Here is a 22,167-nt window from a genome sequence, read left to right as displayed (position 1 = left end):
GGCATAACTTGGTGCTTGGTGGTCAATCTGCACTGGCTGAATGAAAGGACACACAGGATGGATGTGCAGCATGTCTTAATGTTTAGAAGAGCTGTCTTGCCAAATGTGGTTAGAGCTGGGCTTTCCAAAGCTGGTACGTCTGAGTGGTCTGTCCTGCAGCTGAAGCTCAGGTTCCATCAGGTAAGAATCACCCAGTTAGGTCCTGTGGCCCCTGTGGATGCTGTGCAGTTTCAGCCACAGCTGATCAAAGGGCAGGTGCAGAAACAGCAAAGCCTCAGGGTGGCTGTTTGATGTGGCTGGCTGTTAGCGGGGACTGGGCTGAAACTGCATCCTCCACTCAAATAAGGTCTAATAGCCACTGGTGACTTTTGATCCCCTACTGCTCTAGGGGAAGTCAAATTGACAGCCCCCTGTTAAAAGAAGCCGCTGTGCATTATTGATGCTCTGAGTGATCTGGTCATTGTTCTCTTCCTGCAGCGCTTCTCACAGAAATGCCTTGAGCTATTTGAGAGAAGGGCCCTGTATGAATTATTCTTTAAAAACAGAAATATATTTCCCTCTACAGCCTCTGCTTCTCAAGCACCCTGCTACCTTCAAAAGATAACTTAGTGGGAGATTAACAGGCAGGGTAGCGTGAGTTCAGAGTCAGGAGAAAGAAAGCAAGAGACAGCCCTCTGGAAGAAGGTGGAGGAATTCAGAATGTGTTCAATTCTGCCCATTTAGGCTTGATCTGGGGCTCAAAGTGGCTTCTCTGGGTTTTGATTTTAGTTCTAAAATCAGAACAACCTTGCCTTCTCCTTCCTACCCCCTTCATAGAGGCTATTTTGAAGTATTATGAAATAATCATTTTCATTTTTTCCTTGCTGATCTTATGAGTAGGCAATTGCCCATGTCTGATGTATTTGAAAAGCCATCCACTACCCACAGCCCACATCTCTTTTCTACTCCCCACAGAATTGCTAGAAACTCATCAGAGGTTTATTATCTTCTCCCTTCATGCCGTTCCAAACATATATAAGTGCTCTGATTTTTGAGTTGTTAACACTTGAGGGAGAATTCTTTAAGATGTCTTTCTTTGATGACTATGGGTTCAGAAGTTTTCTGAGAAAAAAGAGGCAGAAAGGAAGAAGAAAATGGAAGGAAGAAGGACCCTGAGAGGGGCAAGCACACAGAAAGGGGAAGGGGATCCTGAAACAACTTCCTTAAGGAGCTGGCTTTACCAGAGGCCAGCCTTGTTCCAGGGGTTCATTTTTGCTTGCACGGATGGCAGGGAGAACTCCCTGGGACTGTGACAGCTCACTGCAGATAGAACTCTGGGCTCAGACACCTGGGTACACATGGCTCTGCTACTCATCAGCTGTGTGACCTTGGGAAGGCTACCTAGCTTTTCAGTCTCCTCATTTGCAAAGTACAGGCAATAACAGTTATCTTCTAAAATGCCTCTTGTCTAGCAGAGAAGTCAGGGCACGGGAAAGAAACAGCTCATCAAAAATGTTTTCCAGCCCCAACCTCATGGTTTGCTTACACTGAGCAGTCTTCACCGTGATCGCTCACAATGGAAAAAGGGATTATTCAGTGGATGCTGTGAACAAAACTGGAAGCAGGTAGTGACACTGACCTCCTGTATCCTTTGTTTCTCACAGGTAGGAGACTCTCAGTGTTCATGAGAGATGTGGCTAGAGAGTGGTGGCACTGGTGGCCTCTCATGACAAATCATAACTTGTCTGCAGATCTGCTAATGGCTTCCGGTTTGGGTGGTTTGTGTCACAGAGAACAAACAGTAAACAAGATCGCACAGCCTGCCACGTCCCATGCCCTGACCAGGTCCCAGCCCTGCTGTGGCCAATTGCTAGGCCTTTGCCTGCTCTCCACCCTCTCCTCATGGTTTGTACCTCTCATCAGGGATGCCACATCAGATGTGGGCATTTTTCTCTCATTGGCTCATTTCTTCCTGAGGTCCAGCCCAGAAGACTGGGGATCTGGTGATCATTCGTTTACTGCTTTAGACTAATAATAACAGTTCACACACAGAACACTGAATTGGGGCATCATTAAAAACTGGGGCAACTGTTAAACAGTGTGAATCTATGGGGCTACACTGAGGGAGCAAGCCTGACTTGGGGTATCCATGTCCCTTTCCTCCTGTCTGGTCTTACCTGGGCCTTCTCAGCAGCTGGCTGGGGCCCTGGCTTACCGCTCCCTCTCCGGCTCTCCCTTGGTGCCTGTCCTGCTCTGCCCTGACTACATGTAGTTCTGTAAAGGATTTTGCTTAAATGCCAAGTTACCTGTAATTCCCAGTGTTAGTCTTTGAAACCTAAGACAAAACTTGGACTGCTTTTGAATACCTTGTTTGTTTTACAGTATCTTGCCGATGTTTTCCACACTCCTGTTTAACACTCGGGAGAAAAATTGCCACTCTCTATGACAGCTTTACTAGTAAATCAGTAAAAGAACACATTTTCCCTCCTCTGATGAACACACTAATTTTTAAACATTTTTGTAAGTAAATCTTTCATGCCTTTGCCTATGTATTTTTTTCACAAAAAAGAACTCACTGCCCTTAAAGTTGTGATGTAACAAAAAAGACACGTCAATTGTAAATTGTGCCTAGACTTAAAAAGTCTGAAATGTATTTAATATTGGCTCTGCGGTCTAGCATGAATCCTTGCAAACTGTTGGGAATAGGAAACTATGGCCTTGTGGGTGGGGTTTCAATGCAAGGACTCAGTCTTCAGTTTAGCTGTTAATATACCTCACTGCTTACTGTATTCTCTGCTTTTTTACTTCCTCTTCTTACCTATGTCCAGAGAGAGAGAGGAAGAAAGGGAGAGGCTAATGTGAGGAACCTATTTCCCCATGTTTTTTCTACTGGGTGCTGTGTTAGTCACAGTCCTTAGTGTAACACAGTCCTTCCAGCACCTGAGTAATGCCTTCAGCTGCATGCACCCAGGCATATGTTGACCCTGGAATACCATGGCCATGGCTAATGATTAGGTTTTACTTAATGGAAACAGTAATACTTGACTTAAGTAGCGCAACACTCATTATTTTCTTCTAGATCCTATTTTTAGGGGAATGGACTCCTTTGCTTTTAGCTAGAGACAAGGATAAGGACTGAATAAACCTTTGGCAGGCTAGTCCTCAATTATAAAATAAAATACTTTGCTAGGAATTTAGTATAGTAACTTGTGACTTAGAAATATGTTAATCATGAGGTTAATTATCTTTTTGAACTGCAATTGAAAGATGTGGAATTTGATTCTAAGAGTTGATAACGAATTCTTTCTAGGCAGAGCACCATTTCTTGGGGATTTAAAGTTGAAGATGCCTCACACCGTGAACTTCGACATCAAAGTGGAACTCAGGGTGATTCTGGGAATCTGGTGAGTGCACTGTTTGGACACTGGGTTGCATGGTGGACGTGGTTTTCACATCACCAGGGAAAGGGGGCGTCGTGCTGTGTTACTTGCCCGTGGAGAGGTTGGTGTTCTTTGGAGGCACCTGGAAGCTGTTCCATATACCCTCCCTTTGCATTGCTATTTGATCTGCTTGAATTTGCTTTTCAGGGATTTTACTTTGGGGTGTGAAGTCTTCTAGGTGTGGCCTTGTACTCTGGGTCTCTCACCTGGCCTGACGGCCTCTCTTCTGCCTCACTCCACACCACCCTTCCTGCTCTCCTCAGACACACTGGCATGCTTGCCTACGAGCCACACTCTCCATCTGTCTCAGAAGAAATGATCTGCCTGCTACCGTTCTTTCTGCTCCTCTGTTCCCTCCTGTTGGCTAGCTAACTGCCTACTCATCTTTTATGCCTTATTTCAAATGGTAATTTTCAGGGAAGCCTTTCCTTACTCCCCTCCCCATTTTAGGCATATATTAGTGGCAAATTGTGTTTGTCATTTATTGCATTTATTCTCACTGTAATTAATAAATAACTGTGTGATTATTTGACTAATGTTTGTCTTCTTTATAAGAGTATAACTCCTGTAGGTGAGAGACTTTGTTGGTGAGTTTTCATTGCCTAGCACCATGCTTGGCCCAGAGAAGGCACTCATAAAATACTCTCAAAGTCATAAGCATGCTGTCGTCTTTTTCGCCATGCCAATCTCCGTATTTTCTTCTGTTTGGTCCTCCTTTGCCCTTGGCTGCCAGTGTCCCAGGGCCCTGTTTTATTTTTCATCTCCCTGAGCTTAAACATGTGATCAAAGACTGTTTAGGAACCAGTATAGATTCATGTAACTTCTTCCTCATCTGCAAGGCATGGCTCTGCTAGCAGTGTTGGAATTTGAAAATCTGTTTACTCTTTGCTCTTGCCCCATCAGTCCTCGGCCTGGTGAGTCAGTGTCCTCAGGACTGGCTTCCCTAGCTGTGATATCTGTCTTCTCAGAGGCCCTAGGGTTTGGTGTCAGACTTTCTGCCCCTAAATGACGAGAGGATGTAACTCGGCCAACTCTCCTAGTCCCCTTGTGATATGTCATATGGCAGTATTTGAATTTTTGAGGTTCATTCATTAGTTTAACAAAGTGGAGGAACTGGAGCTAAGATAGGTGTTTGAAATCACAAAATCACTGGGTTTTTTGAGTAGAATTGTTCAGTTTCTATCTAAACTGCTTTTCCTTTAGGTTTTTTCCAACTTGTTTCTTCAGCCACAGCAGTATTAGGTGGCAAATATCTATTATCTTTTACTTGTTTCCACCCGATGGACTGTATTTCAATGGGCTGCTCCTAAGGATTGCAGCTTTGGGAGACTATTAGGTGTAGGAGTTGGAAGAACTAAAACAGTAAATGGCTGAAAGGGGTTGTCTCTGTGTATGGAGGAGGTAGGAGGAGGGCAGTAAGGGTTTTCATTTTAAGATGTCAGTGGTCTTGTATTTTAAGTTTTACCATCTGCATGTTACTCAGTTAAAATTATATATACATAAACATATATATCTGATTGACATTAAGGAGGGTTTCAGGCTTTGGAAGGATGGAGAATGGAAGGATGGAGTACAGAAAGGAAAATTCTTTCTGTACATGTTTCTTAAAGCCTTACCTTGCTTGTAGGCACACAGGTCCCAGCTGCCGGGGAAAGAGGCTGAGGGGAAGGCCTGTTGCTGCTATGAAGCAGCCCTTCGTGATGGCAACCTGATTACTGCTTATCTTCACGGCAGTGCAGAACACAGGTCAGTGCCTTTCCTTGGATTTTTTTTTTAAGAGAGAGAGAGAGCAGTTCACCCACATGGGGGATGAAGGGCAGAGCTCAGTTTCCAACACTGTAAGCAAGCCCCCACGTTTTTTTCCCTGTGTTGAAATTTGAGGGTGTTCTGGCAATAGATTCCCTTAAAAATCTATAAATTCTATGTGTAGAATAATGTGGACCCTTAACTGAAGGGGAGATTAATGTCTAGAATTTGGATATTGATTTCAAAGAAGGCAGTGATTCCCTCACTGTCTAAGAGTGTTTGATACGGACTGAACCCATGCATGAGGGAAGGGGAATAGGCATGAATAAGGGGAAAAAAGCAAGCTATTTCCTCATCAGTGGTCTTTTCACAAAACTACATGGAGATTCTATGTAGCACAAATGCTATTAATCCAAAGTATGGAATTCCTACAAGACATCACCTGGAATTCTGACCACAGGCACTGGGGACCATCTGACTAATTCTAGTCTAGAATACTGATGCTTCTGTCCCCTCTGGCATCCCAACCCTGCTATGTAACAAAGAACACCTCTGGGAGGGAGGTCTGGCTCTTTGATGTGCTTCCAGAGTCTTCCGTGGGCCTGTGTGAGTCCAGGGGATGATCATCAGCAGGGAGGACCCTTCAGGCATCTGGAGAGGATTCAGACTGCAGGCCAAAGAGCGAAACTTGAAGGTCTCCAGCAAAGTCTTAGGATCTTTTGTGAAGGAGATAGACCGTGTGGCCCCCTGGTTCATTTGTTCAGGGTCCCTCTCAATCCCGAGCTGGGACAAACTGGGGAAAGATCTTGATAGAGAGGAGGAGGAGGGTAGCCTGAGGGGAGGCACCAGGCCCCTCTGGAAACTGATTAGAGCTTGTCTGCAAGATGAGAGATGTGAAAAGGTAATAAAAGAAGGTCAGAGAGCATTGACAGATATCCAAGATAGCATGTCAGAAACGGAACGGGAAACAGAGAGCGCGCGCGGCCGAAAAAAGGCCACAAAAACGAAGGTAAAGAAACCTCAGAGTGAGGGAGAAAGCCCGCCTAGGGCAAAAGCGAAAGAGCCCCGAGAAGTGAGTGACGATCGCCTCGGAGAAAATAGTAAATACCCCTGGAAAGAGTTGAGGGACCTCCAACTCTCCAATAGGGAATCTGAAGAGGAATTAACGTCCACAGAGGAAGGGGAAGAGAATAAAACCGCAGAGTGCAGAAGTAAGGGAACCAGCAAAGTTGAAAAGCGGACCAAGGAAAAAATGAAAGCAGGGTGTCCCCTGACGCCCGTTGCCCCGCCACCTTACGTGAGTGGCGCACTCTCCTTTTGCCACCCAGATACTCTTCAGGCAATTAGACAAATGTTTCCTGTATTTGAGGATAATGGCGTACGCTCTCACCAGCCCCTGAGCCATAAACAAGTTAAGGAGTTAGCAGAATCTGTTCGGGCTTATGGAGTCAGTGCTAACTATACCATAGCACAAGTTGAGAGATTAACAGAGACAGCCATGACACCCGCAGACTGGCAATATGTAACTAAGGCATGCCTTTCTAGTATGGGGCAATACATAGAATGGAAGGCATTGTGGCATGATATCAGCATGACCCAGGCATGCGCAAACGCGGCCGAAGGACAGCCTGCGTGGTCATATGATATGCTGACGGGCCAAGGACAGTGGGTAGCCAACCAGACTGCCTTCCCCTTACAGGTATACGCACAAATAAACACGTGCGCCGCCAAGGCATGGAAAGCCCTCACCAACAAAGGAGAAGTATCAGGCAATTTGACAAAAATTATTCAGGGGCTGAGCGAGCCATTTTCTGACTTTGTCGCTCGTATGATGGAGGCCGCAGGCAGAATATTTGGAGATCAGGAACAAGCAATGCCCCTAGTGGAGCAATTAGTATTTGAACAATGTACCAAGGAATGCAGACAGGCGATAACACCCTGGAAACAAAAAGGGATACATGCCTGGTTGAAAGCCTGTAGAGAAATAGGAGGGCCACTCACCAATGCGGGCCTAGCCGCGGCCATATTACAGAGCCACAAACAAGCCAGGATCACTAACAGAAGTATCAAATGCTTTCAATGCGGGAAATTAGGACATATAAAGAGAGAGTGTAGGAGCCCAGCTTCAGAACAAACAACCCAAAAGACCCCTGGGTTGTGCCCTAAGTGTAAGAAAGGCAGGCATTGGGCTAATGAGTGCCGGTCTATTAAAGATATAGAAGGGAAACCCTTAGAACTGCCAAAAAACGCCCAGAGGGGCCCCCGTCACCAGGGCCCGCAAATATATGGGGCAACCAGCACGCAAGTGTCATTCGGGAACAACCAGGCCCCCCAAGGAGAGCCACTTCAGGTTCCGCGGGATTGGACATCCGTGCCACCACCAGAATAGTGTTGACTCCACAGATGGGAGTTCAGCCTATCCCTTCAGACTTTAAAGGCCCCCTACCACCAAATACCATTGGGTTACTCCTAGGGCGCTCTTCTGCTGCATTGAAAGGCCTGGTAGTTCATCCCGGAGTTATAGATCAAGATTATGAAGGACAAGTAAAAATCATGTGTTCGGCTCCCAGAGGAATCTATCCTATATCCCCGGGAGACCGCATAGCCCAGCTCTTAGTTTTACCTAGTCTCCACGCCAATTATCCTGCTACCAACACGGAGAGGGGAGAAAGGGGCTTCGGCTCCTCTGACTGGGATTCAGCCTTCATAGTATTAGATTTAGCAGACAGACCAAAATTAACTCTTCAAATAGAGGGAAAGAGCTTTGAGGGAATCCTAGACACTGGAGCAGATAAAAGTATTATCTCTGCAACCTGGTGGCCCTCCAAGTGGCTTGTGACCCAATCCTCACATTCATTACAAGGTTTAGGATATGAGTCAAGCCCTTCAATTAGTGCCAAACCATTGAAATGGCGAGCCCCTGAAGGACAAGAGGGTACAGTCACCCCTTATGTACTCCCTCTACCGGTCAATTTATGGGGGAGGGATGTCATGAGAGACTTAGGCCTCAAACTCATTAATGAATACTCCACCCCCGCCCAAGGCATGATGATGGACATGGGATACATCCCTGGCAAGGGGCTGGGGAAACACCAACAGGGACACATAGAGCCCATCCTGCCCAAAGTAAAGAATGACCGTCACGGCCTGGGTTTTTCATAGGGGCCATTGAAGATGCCATGCCCATACCTTGGCTCACAGAGGAGGCCGTATGGGTTCCTCAGTGGCCCCTATCCTCTGAAAAATTAGAAGCAGCTCATTGCTTAGTGCAAGAGCAGCTCCAAGTGGGACACCTAGAACCCTCTGTGTCCCCATGGAACACACCCATATTTGTAATCAGGAAAAAGTCAGGATCATGGAGGTTGCTTCATGATCTGAGAGCAGTAAATGCTCAAATGAGAATGCTTGGACCCGTACAACGGGGACTGCCACTCCTCTCTGCCTTACCCAAAGAATGGAAAGTGCTCATAATAGATATTAAAGATTGTTTCTTTTCTATACCTCTAAGCTCCAAGGACAGGGAAAGATTTGCTTTTACTTTGCCAGCTATTAACCATGAACAACCCGATGCCAGATTTCAGTGGAAGGTCCTCCCTCAAGGAATGGCAAATAGCCCCACCATATGTCAACTGTACGTTCAGCGAGCGCTAGACCCAATTCGTAAGACCTATCCCACGCTAAAGATCATCCATTACATGGATGACATCCTTCTTTGCTCCCCACAACCAGCAGAAATAGAAGAAGCATATATAGATCTCACTAGATCCCTAGAAAATTGGAGACTGAATATAGCAAGCGAGAAGGTCCAAAAATCTAGTGTTAGCAAATTCCTAGGAGCAACCATTTACACAGATGTAATTTGCCCCCAAAAGCTTGAGATAAGACATAATCAATTGCGAAATTTGAATGACTTCCAAAAACTCCTAGGGGATATTAATTGGTTGCGCCCATACTTAAAGATACCCACCACTGAATTGACTCCACTATTTAAAACCCTAGAAGGAGACCCACAACTAACGTCACCGCGCTCCCTCACACCTGAGGCATTACAAGCCATTCGCAAAGTAGAACAGGCTTTGATGACAGCACAATTAAATAGAGTGCAATCGAATGAACCCTTTGAGTTGTGTGTGCTTCCCACCCCGGAGCTGCCAACAGCAGTTTTATGGCAGCACGGCCCACTGATCTGGATCCATCCCCAAGCCTCTCAGGCTAGGACAATAGAGTACTATCCGGCAGCCGTGGCCAAACTTGCTTTGAGAGGAGTAAAAACCTCCATGACACATTTCGGAGAGGCTCCAGCTAAAATTATAACCCCTTACAGCGTAGAACAGATACAAGTATTATGTGCTATGAACGATGATTGGGCCATACTTGCTTACAGTTTCTCAGGAACCTTTGATAATCATTTCCCTAAACATCCCCTCATCAACTTCGCCAAAAATCATCTCCTAGTATTTCCTCGGGTCACTAGCCTAACCCCGCTGCCTCATGGAAAAACAGTTTACACGGACGGGTCTAAGACAGGCACAGGTGCCTATGTCCATGATGGCAAAGTTGTGACAAAAGGCTACACGCCTGACACTCCACAAATAGTGGAATGTCGCATAGTCTTAGAGGTCCTACAAATCTTTCCTGAACCTTTAAATATTGTGTCTGACTCCTGTTATGTAGTTAATGCAGTCCAATCTCTAGAAGTGGCCGGGCTAATCAAAGCGTCCAGCCCAGTAGCCACTTTGTTCAAACAGATACAATCAGCACTACTTCATAGGCAATCTCCTTTGTATATAACTCACATCAGAGCACATTCAGGCCTTCCCGGGCCTATGACCCAAGGCAACCACCTGGCAGACCTCGCAACCAGAAATATACCTTTTCCCCTGCTAGACCCTATCACCACAGCTTCAAAATTCCATACACAATTTCATGTCACTGCCGAAACACTGCGCAAGCGGTTTAGCATAACCAGGGCCGAAGCTAGGAACATTGTCCTTAGCTGCCAACATTGCTGCAGCTTCCTTCCCACACCTCATGTTGGGATCAACCCCAGAGGTATTAGGCCTTTACAAGTTTGGCAAATGGATGTGACGCATATTTCGTCTTTTGGGAAACTGAAATATGTACATGTATCCGTGGATACTTGTTCAGGAGTCATCTTTGCCTCCCCATTGTCAGGAGAGAAAGCTTCCCATGTCATCCAGCACTGCCTTGAGGCTTGGAGCGCATGGGGGTTACCACAGATTCTGAAAACAGACAATGGCCCAGCCTATACCTCTACAAAATTTGCTCAATTTTGTCATCACATGGGGATAAAACATATCACTGGCCTTCCCTACAACCCACAGGGTCAAGGGATTGTGGAACGCGCGAACCGCACGCTCAAATCCTATTTACTTAAACAAAAAGGGGGAATTGAAGATATACCCCCCACACCAAAAACTGCCATAGCCCTAGCACTTTTCACTATAAATTTTTTGAATCTGGATGCTCAAGGCCATACAGCAGCGGATCGCCATAATCAGTGGCCAAAAGACCCACAAGAACTAGTAAAATGGAAGGACGTGTTATCTAACCAATGGAAGGGCCCGGATCCAATCATAATCAGATCCAGGGGAGCTGTGTGTGTTTTCCCCCAGGGTGAAGAAAATCCCTTCTGGATCCCGGAGCGCCTAACGAGGAAAGTCCTAAACAAAGGAGATGACTTCGCTATACCTCCTGACCCTGCTCCTGACACTGGAGACCCCGACTCAGGGAGTATTGAGATGGGGAATCCTGTCTGCCTTTCCTAAGCCTATGCCTGTCCGTTTCAATGCAGCCGTTTTTCCGCGCTTTTTCACTACCAATGCTAGTATGAACTTGCCCTACTTAGTTAAAGACACCCTAGTAGCTCCCCTGGGAGAAAACCGATCCTTCGTAACTAATGGGTCATTATGCTTCACCACTCAGAATCTAGCTGGCTGTATCTCCCTGAAACGGAGGAAATACGGATGGTTCAGTGACATAATTCTAGAGGCCAGTAGCCTCCCCGTTATGTCAGCTAAATTTGAAGGGCCTAATAAGGAAGGGAGCCCGCCCTATAAGAACATGACTATCCACCAGATGGTTCTCTGGATCAATGGCACATTTGTACACTCTCCCAGGAACAATTCCACCGACAGGCCTCGTCAACCCAAATATGCCTCCCATTGTGTGGGCGACTATGAGGGAGAGCTGTGGCCCTGGACTGACTGTCAGTCAACTGTAGTAACGTGGGCAACTGAGAGGCAGGAGTTTACCATCTCCCCAGATATGGAGGGACGGCCAGCCAATGAGGCTTGGTGGCCAGTAAAGGTGCTCGAAGGCGAGTTTCGTCAGCAGCTGAGCATGAACCCCTTCCATAAATGGATGCTGTGTGGAGTCAATGGCTCGTGTACCGACCTCTCCCCCTTTTCCGCCCTCCAGGGTGGGGGAATCGGTGTAAAAAATATCACCTTTTGGTGCGAGAATAACCACATGCGCGCACACTGGAACATGATCATGACCCATAACAACGAGAACTACACGTGTTCAGCAAAATCAGGTCCAGAGTCACCTAATTCCCTTTTTCCACCTTCTCCAGTATGCGTATACCCCCCATTTCTGTTTATCTTATCCAATAGTAGCTTTGACTCCTGCTCCAATGAAACCTGCTTTCTGTCTCAGTGTTGGGATGCGCGTAACTTTACCAATGCTTTGGTAGTCCGCATCCCCCGTTGGGTCCCTGTTCCCGTAGACGCCCCTAACACCATGACTCTGTTTCGAGAAAGGCGTGATTTCGGTGTTACAGCCGCCATAGTGCTCCTGATCTCCGCGACCGCGGTCGCAGCCACCGCCGCTGGTATAGCTTTAGACACCTCCATCAAATCGGCTACAGAGCTCAATAACCTTGCAGCCTCAGTAGCTTCTGCCCTGGACCAACAGTCCACACTTGATGGCAAACTGAAAGGAGGAATAATGATCCTCAATCAACGCATAGATCTCGTGGAGGAACAAATAGAGGTGCTCTGGCAAATGGCCCAATTGGGATGTGAGCGGAAATATCGTACCCTCTGCATCACTAGCATTCAATATAAAAATTTTACACGGGCAGCTAATCTGTCACGAGACCTGTCCCAGTATCTTTCAGGAAACTGGTCCCAAGACTTCGATGGGACACTAGAAGAGCTGCAGCGAGAAATTATCCACATCAACTCCACCCGTCTAGATATCTCCGTAGCGGAAGGACTTTCTTCCTGGTTCCTCAGAGCTCTCTCCCACGTCAAGGAGTGGGCGGGCATGGCTGGGATGGGCGTGTTCCTGCTTGGAGGTCTCATGCTCTTACTCTGGTTGTTATGCAGACTCCGCAACCAACATAAGCAGGACAAGGTGATCCTTGCTCAAGCCCTAATGGCGATAGACGTTGGCGCCTCTCCCCAAGTGTGGCTCAACATGCTTAAGAAGGAAGCTCGGCTTTAGCTTGAGGTAGCTCTTGCACCCTGAGCCCATGTGGCACTGCACCAGGCCCGAGTACCTCAATGCTTAATCACAGCTTTCTTTAAGAAGCTCATGGTGCAAGAGGGTTGAGAAAAAGGGTCCAAACCCTTTGTACCAAGCGGTCCCAACGCCAGCCAGAGGATGCAAGGCAAAGCACTGCAAGAGGTCTTGGACCCCTCTGAGAGGCATGCCTGACTGCATAGGGGTAGATGCCCAGAACCCCTCTCCAAAAAGGGGGCATCAGGAAGTATGATGGAGGTCAGGCCTCTGTCTCCGCCTCTGCTGGCAAGTTCCGCCTTGAGCTTCTGTTAGACAAAAAAGGGGGAGATGTTGGCAGCCGCGCTCAGAAAATAGCGCCCAATGCAGGGCAGCCGGAAGGCCCCGAACTTCCTAATGGCAAATCATCCCACACCACTAAACTACATGCTAATTGCGCCTTGGCATAAGGACCAATGAGACCCACCAAATGGTTATGCTAATAAGGCATATGGAGCCGCACCAACCAGGTCAGAGCATGAGAACTATATAAGCAAGCCTCTCCTTCCCCTCTGGGTCCTGCCCAACTCATTTGTTTCACAAAGAGCTGAAGAATAAAGCTTTCTGCAGAAGAATCCTGCTGTTGTTGCATGCTGTTCTTGCCGGCGAGGACAGGGCACGCGACACCTACCCAGAAGTCTCAGCTTGCTATCAGCAGTACTGAGTTGAAAGGGGGACAAACGTGAGGTCACAGGGAACCTTGTTGAAAACAGTGGCTCTGGAGTTGGGATCCATAATAGCCCCAGAAGGTCCATGAACTCTCTAAGATTGTACATAAAATCTGAAGTGTGTATACTTCTCTGAGAAATGGCTCCATAGCTTTAACCACACATTTGAAGGGCTCCATGATGCACTAAAGTTTAAGAAACTTGGCTCTAAGACAAAATTCAAATGGTTTTTAAAGAATCCTCTGCTTTTTGAATCTTTGTCTTTCATTAATATGTTGGTATGTTTTGAAAAACATGTTCCTTGTACTTCTAAGGCTGTGAGTCTCTCTCCATCACCTCACCTTGCACTTAATTACAAAGTGGACAGGTTACAGGAAGATCTTAGTTTAGTGAGCATGACTACAGCATCCTTTGTTCTGAAAAGCCAGTTCTTCTGGAACTTATTTTCCTTAGCTTCCATAATTATTCTTAGAAATGTTTTGCTGTGTAGAAGAGAAAGGAGATGGATTATCAATAATTCATCAATGCTTATATTGAGAAGCACCAGATATCTGGGTGTCCAGCACTCACTCAGAGGAACTAGCAGTATTGGGGAGCCATCCATCACTCATTCTGACAAACTGAGTAGGCTATGACACCAAAAAACATTTCCCTTTCTCCTAGTTATTTATTTCTCTAACTTGAAAAAGAAAAGCAAGAGTTCAGATACTAGTAGCATGATAGTGATTTTTATTGAATTTGTCACTGTAATTCCTAATTCTTGCTTTTTTTTTTTTTAACCACCCCTACAGGGCAGCTCCTCACAGACTTAAGCTAGTAAAGGTATATCTCAAGGCACAAATTTTATGCCTCCATTTATTCTCTTCTGGGCTCTAATCAGATCTTCCTCAGCAATCAGTATGGTTATCTACTGAGAATTCCCCAGGGTAGGTTTGGTGCCTGAGGCCCAATGTCCTACAAGCCAACTTCTCTTCCTATGTTCACCATGGGGTATTAAAACATGAACATCTGTGTCCCAAAACACTTTCATGAATTTATTACTAGACAGAATAGAAGACACTTTGTGTTTGCTTTTTCTGAGAGCTGGGGGATGCAGTGAGAGATTATATTAAGTGCAAAAGTCACTCCTGCAAGAAACCACCTTTTCTGTAGTATAGGATAAAGACACAGAATGAGTGCTTTTTAGATGTCATTCAGGCTGCGGCTTCAGCTCCATAAAAGGTTTTGCAAATGGGATGGTGGGCACCCTGCTCTCCTCACAAGCCTGCTGCATGATGTGCTTGTTGGGGCAGCCCCTGCATCCTCCCGTGTGAGAAAGTAGGTGGACTTTCTACTCAGCCATACTGACTCAGAGACGGCTGGACAGCCATCTGTTGGTCATCTCCCACACTTATGTCATCTCTCTCTCTCAGAGGGCTGGGCTGCTTGCCCAACTGACCACAGGACCTCATCTCTCCTTACCAGCTCCCACCTCAGAGCTCTTTCCTGATTTAACAGAACTAGTGGGGCACAGAATCCCCAGCACCTTCTTCATCCTCCTCCCCTATTCAGACAGGAAGAAGCTCCTGTCCTGTCTGTGCCCCAACCCCGATTCCTGCCTTCTTAGAGCAACTCCTGTGGCGTAGTGGTGGGCTGGATGCAGTTTTGCCTGGGAGGACGTTGTCTATTATTTTTTTGGTTTGTTTTCTGCCTCGCATCCAACTCTTTGCACTTCCCACATGAAGATGGTGGAAACATGAATTTTTTCCCCCTGAGAACATGTGTTTTTTTCCCCTCCCACTCTTGGCAAAACTGAATTGTATGTCCCCTATGTGCACAGCAAGGAGAAGAGGTGTAGGTGTAGGGGTGAGAGGTAGCCAGATCATTCTTGTGGCACTTGGGATGGGAGGGGAAGGTAGGATGAGACTTCTTCCCTCAGGCAGATTCTGGATATCGGGGGCCACAGTCATTATTTCCCAGCTTGACCAAACTTCCTTAGGCTTTTGTTTTCTCCTTTGGAGAGGTTCTTTTAAAAATTAAATATTCATTATTAAATTGTCCTCCCTCGCTTCCCCTCTTTGCCACTGATTCATTCATTCATCACTTCAATCATTCAGTACAGCTATTTTCATTTATTTGCATTACCACCTAGTCTTTATATCTCTAGATAAACTGTTTATATTACTTTGATTATATCTACTGCAATTTTGTTGTTCTTTTACTTAATACTATTTAACATTCTTCCAGTCATCAGTTACCAATTTAAAACGTAATCATTCTCCATTATATTTAGACTATATACTTATAATCTTTACTTAACTATTCCCATTACCCTTCATGCTTAAATGCTCAGTGTCTTAAGTAACTTTTTTTGGAAGGAATGCAGTTTAAATAGGTATTTAAAAGTTTCATTTAGTTCCTCATTATTAGTCAATTCGTATTTAAAAGTTCCTCGTGAGATTCAGCCTATGTTGAACCTATGCTGTGGTGGGGGAGCAGTGCTAGGACTCGAGCGGACCCAGATGTAACTCTTGCTTCTGCCTCCAGCATTTGGGTGACCATGAACAAGGGACTTACATGCTTCAAAGCGCAGTTTCTTTATATGTAAAGTGGGGACAGTACTCACCTTGCAGGATTATTGTGAGGATTTAGTAAAGTTTTAAAAGTGCACAGTAAATCTTTGTCCTTTGCTCTCTCTTCTCTTTGTCTATCATTGTAATTCATTTCATTTAAAATTATGTTTTCTTATTCTTTCCTCATTTATCTACATGAAGTTCAGCAGTGGTTTCATGTAATTGACTTATCTTTATTTCTGATCAAAACCCTTTTATCTGTTCACACTTAATATAAATATATCTTGCCATTATTTGATTGCTTCTACTGAAACTCTGTGTAGTGTCCTTATTCTCAAGCGAACTCTTAAAAAAGATAATTACTAAGTAACAAGATATTTTAATACATCATCTCAAGTAACTTCCCAACAATACTGAAGGCAGTCAGTATTGTTTTTCATTTTCCAGGATATTTACCTATTTAAGTGTTAAGTGTCTTGTCCAAGGTCACATGGCTGGTGAGTGTCACAACCAGGGTGTGACCCAGGCTGGGTGGCCCTGCTCAGCCTGCTGTTATGTTTCTTTCCACTTGAATCTAATCTTCTCAAGTTTGAAGTCAAACACCACATTTCTGAAATACATATTTCCCCTATTAAATCACCTCAGTGAGGTTATGGAAGTATTCAGGAGGTTATACCACCTTTTCTTGTTCACATTTTCTAATTAAAGTGGTAACAGCTCCTTTGTCATCTAGATGTCAAGTGATGGTGTGTGGATAAAATGAAAGTTCCTGTGGCCAGGATTCTCACCTGCCCGTGGTTGACTAGCTCACTGCACACCTGTGGGCAATACATGGCTGTTGACTCTATATAAAGAGCTCTGCCCAGTGCTCTGGGTGTGACATGGTGGCAGGGCTGCAAGGCTGCAGGAGAGCAGAGCAGAGGCTGGAGTGGTGGCAGCACCAAGGACAGAGGCCCAGAGGATGACTGTGTGGGACGGCTGTGCAGGCAGAGAGGCCCAGAGGATGGCTGTATGGGACGACTGTATGGCAGAGAGGCCCAGAGGACGGCTGTGCGGGATGACTGTGTGGCAGAGAGGCCCAGAGGATGGCTGTGTGGGAAGGCTGTGCAGGCAGAGAGGCCCAGAGGATGGCTGTGTGGCAGAGAGGCCCAGAGAATGGCTGTGTGGGAAGGCTGTGCAGGCAGAGAGGCCCAGAGGATGGCTGTGCAGGACGACTGTGTGGCAGAGAGGCCCAGAGGACGGCTGTGTGGGACGACTGTGTGGCAGAGGCCCAGAGGATGACTGTGCAGGATGGCTGTGTGGCAGAGAGGCCCAGAGGATGGCTGTGTGGGAAGGCTGTGCAGGCAGAGAAGCCCAGAGGATGGCTGTGCAGGCAGAGGGGCCCAGAGGCAGAGACTGGCTTGCTGTAAGCAGACTTGCTCTGAGTGAATGGGATTTTAGTGACTGACCTGCCACCTGGAAATAAAGGTGGATATAACCCTTTCACCCCAAGAATGTTTTGCTGTCAATTTCTTTTGTCACATTGAATCCACAGCGAACTTGCCCGGGGCTGAAACCCATTGGCAAGACACGGTGACTTTCATGTCTTGTCTGCTGACTACAGAGGTATGTGTTACCAGTAGTTTGCCAAGATTTTTCAGTAAGCAGAGGGCTTTTGATGGTCCTGGCTTTAGAGGTGTAATGATGTGTGTTTGCCTTTCCTTGCTGCCAGGGTTCAGGGACTCTATGGGCATGCCCACAGAGGAGGGACTGACTGCAGATGCTGTGTCTATGAGTGGGCCAAGGCGAGAAGTGGTACCACCCCTGTGCATCCCTGGGGCCACTCTCTGAGTACAGGGTGAGTGAGGTCTGAAGATGGGTCCTTGTGTGAGTCCTTGGGGCTATAGTGCCCAATCAAAGGCAGTGGTGAGCAGGGGAAGCAGCATGGAACTAGGAGACAGGGACTCTTCTTCTCTGGTTCTTCTACATCCCACAAGTGGCTAGAGACAACTGGCATCTCAGTGTGTCTTGTTTATAACACATGGGAGGGTTTGGCTCTATGGTTATCTGTAACACTGAAGCCCATTCCAGAACCCAACTGAGTTTTAAAGAGAAAGATTCTTAGTTTAGGGCTAAGGGAACCCCAAAAAATCCTGTGCAAAATTTGTGTCTATGTTTATTTTGTAATTAGAGGGTTCAGAGCTTTCATCAGATGCTCATACTGGATGTTGCATTTTGTATGATTTACTTGAGTATCAAGTCACTGCTTCATATATGTACTAATTTCCACTGCTTTATAGAGAGTTGCAACAAATACAAAAGTAATGGAAGAGAAAGGTACTATGAGATGCTTACATGGTGTAATTTCTTGGCTTGAGTTGGGAAAATAAAACAGTCAAGAGACTATTATGCACACTATGAACACACAGATACCTAAAGCACCCCCAAATTTAGATGGTTTCTGATAGTGTAACAAGCTTTTTTCTATTAAATATAAAATAACAGCTGCTTCTCAAGGTTATGAAATCAATACTAGGGAAAGAGTTAAAATTACCTTTGACATAGCCCTCACTGTAAAGTGATAATGTTACTGTGGAGTAATTTTCATTACAGGAGAGGGAAAGAATACATTATGAAATACATTTAAATATATTTAAGTATTATTACATGTTGTCTTGCCAATGGGTTTCAGCCCCGGGTGAGTTCGCTATGGATTCAACGTGACCAAAGAAATTGACAGCAAAACATTCTTGGGGTGAAAGGGTTATACCCAACTTTACTTCCAGGTGGCAGGTCAGTCACTAAAATTCCGTTCACTCAGAGCAAGTCTGCATGCAGCAAGCTGGTCTCTCCCCTTGCCTCTGGGCGCCTCTGTCTGCACAGCAGTCCTCTGGGCCTCTGCACAGCCATCCCACACAGCTGTCCTCTGGGCCTCTCTGGACAGTCATCCCACACAGCCATCCTGTGGGCCTCTCTGCCCACACAGCCGTCCTCTGGGCCTCTGTCCTCGGCACTGCCACCACTTCAGCCTCTGCTCTGCTCTCTTGCAGCCTTGCAGCTGTACCACCGTGTCACACCCAGAGCACTGGGTGGAGCTCTTTACATAGAGTCAACAGCCATGTATTGCCCATGGGTGTGCAGTGAGCTAGTCAACCCGGGCCAGGTGAGAATCCTGGCCACAGGAACTCTCATTTTGTCCACACATGTATAATTACATATATATAATTACACATACGTTTTAGCAGGACTGGCTTTCTTTAGCTCTTTGTATGTAATATTAATATCAGTGTTTCTCAAAGTGTTCTGAGAACTGCCTGTATCAGAATCTTCAGGGAGCACTTGTTATAAACACAGGTTTCTTGAATCCTGTTTTTATAAATTAGTCTCTTTGAATAGGATCAGGTGATTTTGATGTGCATTAGAAGCTTGTACTCTCTTGCATTATATCTTACATTTTACTTGGCAACACAGGTCAGGCTCTGAGTTATGAAAACACTTTAAAGCAAGTCACCTGCTATATACAATCTTAATTACTTATAGAAATAAAACAAGCATTATTTGATAACCCTCTAAGCTCTCATCTCTCTCTGCATACCTCCTTCACAGTGTTGACAATGATGTATATCTGAACTAAATTCTCAAATAAATGAATATGTCACTTCCTGGATAATGCAATGACCTTAGAACACTCTAATTACATTTACACCCCCAACATATGAATACTTACTATCATGTATTTTAATTTACTCTACATTACACACTCCATAAAACATTATTATTCTTATATTATAAAGTTAGTATTTAGATTACTTTGTTCTTTATTACTTCCAGCATTTCTGTGCTTCCATCTGGGACTTTTGTTCTGCCTGTGTGTTGGTGAAGAATTCTCTCAGTTGTGATCTGAAAAAGTCTTTATTTCATCTTCATTTTTGAAGGATATTTTCACAAGGCATACAGTTCTAAGTTGGCAGTAACTTTACTTCAACACTTTGAGGATGGCATCCATTTTGTTCTGGCTTTCACTGTTTCATTAGAAGGTCAGCTGCCAGTCTTACTGTTGCTCCTTTGAAGTAATGTTTACTTTTCCTTCTATTTTTGAGATTTTTTTTCCCAGCATTTTTACTCTACTTTGATTTTTCTAGGTTTGGGTTTCTTAGTACTTATCCTGCTTGGGGTTCATAGCACATTTCAACTCTGTGGCTTGATGTTCATCTGTTTTGGGAAAACTGTTGGTCATTATATCTTCAAATACTGTGCCTACCCCATTCTGCACCTTCTCTCTGGGACTATAATTACATGTATATTTAAAATCTGTTCCCATGTTCTATATGTCTCCAATATTCTTTTCTGGGTTATCCAGACATTTTTCTCTTTGTGCTCTAATTTAAATATTTTCTTTTGATGTATTATAGTTCACTGTGTAATATATTTAATTAAATATTAACGTTTTAATAAATATTTTACTATTGTTATTTACTCTAAGTTAATTTAAAGTCCACATATGATAACTCTAGTATCTAGATCTCTATTATTAGCTGTTTTGTATTGTTTTAGTCTCATTATGCCTTTTTTGTATGTGCAGTTACTTATGATAAAATGCTAGACATTGTTTATAGAAAACTGTAGAGATGATTTGAGACTAGGGATAATATTATTTTCTTCCAGACAGAATTACTCTTCTCTTGAAAAGCAGTTATAGTAAGGGGGAAAATCACCTTAATCCAATCAGGGATTGAACTAATTTGAAGCTGGGCTTCAGCCTTTATGAAGGCTGGTTTATTTCTGGTTCACCATTGCTGCCAAGGTATAGTCCATTAAGGTCACAACAAAAAGCTTGAGAAACTTACTAGGGCAGTCCTTCTTGTCAGACTCTGAACTCTACTTTGTCCTTTTGGTCTCATGAAAATGCAGAACGTTCTGTCTACTTCTAAGCCTTTCAGTGGCTTTTGAAGTTTTAACTGCTTTCAGGGGAAAGGCAGCTCAAAGTCTATTGGCTTTTTCTATGTTGGCTCTACAGAATCTCACTGACTTAGTAGCCCTCAGATGTCTTCAAACATATACATACATATATGCATATCCCCATCTCACACACATTTTCTAATTGTTCTCAGAGTGAGTATTGACCAACACAACCTAGTCGGCCTCTGGAACATTCTTAATGATGGATTGTAGAACACTCTCCCTTCCTGTAATACTTTGCTTTCTTAAATTATCAGGTCATGAAAATCTGGTTTCAGAAGAAGGTAATGTTTTTCAGTTATCATGTACATATAAATCTGTGTGTGTATGTGTGTGGGGGGGCTTGTTAAAAAAGCATATTTTTACACCCCTCCCCTATGATCCCAAGATTCTGACTTTTAACGTTAAGTCTGGTGTGGGGCCCAGGAATTTGCATTATTAGTAAGCTTCACAGATTATTTTGATGCAGGTAATTCACATGCAAAACTTGGAGGTTCCCTTACTTAGGAAAGGTAGTATTTAAATATGATACGGGAGTTATTTCCTTTTTATTACTTTTAAGGATCACCAGTTGGTGCTATTATCCTGGAAGCTCCAATTACCAACATGTGGGTTGCAAGTATCAATTATCCCTTGCTAAAGGTATCTGATTCATTTTCACAAGACGTCAAAGTGTAGGCTGTTTCCACACACTTATGCTTATTAACCATATTCCTTTTTTAAACTAGTTTGATATGTTTCTAAGTTATTCTAATCTGGTTATTAGCCAGTTGCTATTAAAGGGGGAACAATGGCTTTTCGTAGTCCTTTTATTTTCTTCCAATAGATTGAGTGGCTTATTAAAAGCCAAATCTTCCCCCCACTTAACTGTATCTCTTTTTCTTTTATAGTTTTTTCATAGACTTGTCTTAGGTTTATTTATTATTATTATTCTTTTTTAAAGTGAAAAACGTCTCATATGTCATTTTTTACCCTATGAATGCCGGCCATGTACATTTCATTGTTTTATGATAAGAAAGTCCCTAGAGAATTCAAGAAGCTGCCAAATAGTTTTACATGGTATCCCAGACAGAGAAGACAATCTTTCCATGAAAATAATTGGGCAACAAGATGTAATTTTTTTGTTTATTGTGTAGATTATCCTAATTTTATAATGCCTAATGCTAAACTGCTTACAGTCATACTTCCATATAAATGTTAGCAAATGGTGGGCAGAGGGAGAGAGGAAGGAAGAGAAAGAGAAAGGTGGAATTCTTAGAGGAAATACATGGCCCAAATTTTAAAATTATTAATTTTGGAAGGCATCTTAGGGGTACT

At 44.5% G+C, this 22,167-nt stretch overlaps 1 protein-coding gene across 15 annotated transcripts in view; it reads right to left on the bottom strand.

Moving 5' to 3' along the window:
• Nucleotides 1-22,167, bottom strand: part of PYGL (glycogen phosphorylase L) — a 91,474-nt gene that overhangs the window by 27,510 nt on the left and 41,797 nt on the right. The window contains exon 21 of one of the 15 annotated variants that reach the window (XR_012120518.1): nt 5,036-5,178. The exons of 9 other annotated variants lie outside the window; for them this stretch is intronic. Coding sequence is in view for 5 of the 6 variants with exons in the window: in XM_037016018.2 (XP_036871913.1) it covers nt 13,713-13,842 (130 nt within the window). In the remaining variant the exon portion in view is untranslated. Of the gene's footprint in view, nt 1-5,035; nt 5,179-12,900; nt 12,962-13,593; nt 13,843-16,275; nt 16,523-19,611; nt 20,118-22,167 lie in introns of those variants that run through there. 5 more of the 15 variants (XM_073211274.1, XM_037016018.2, XM_037016021.2 and 2 more) reach the window with 5 other exon arrangements.

This window comes from Manis javanica, chromosome 8, assembly GCF_040802235.1.
Source record: "Manis javanica isolate MJ-LG chromosome 8, MJ_LKY, whole genome shotgun sequence".
Lineage (NCBI taxonomy): Eukaryota > Metazoa > Chordata > Mammalia > Pholidota > Manidae > Manis > Manis javanica.
The sequence above is the reverse complement of the archived record's forward strand: the minus strand, read 5'-3'. Positions and strand labels throughout refer to the sequence as shown.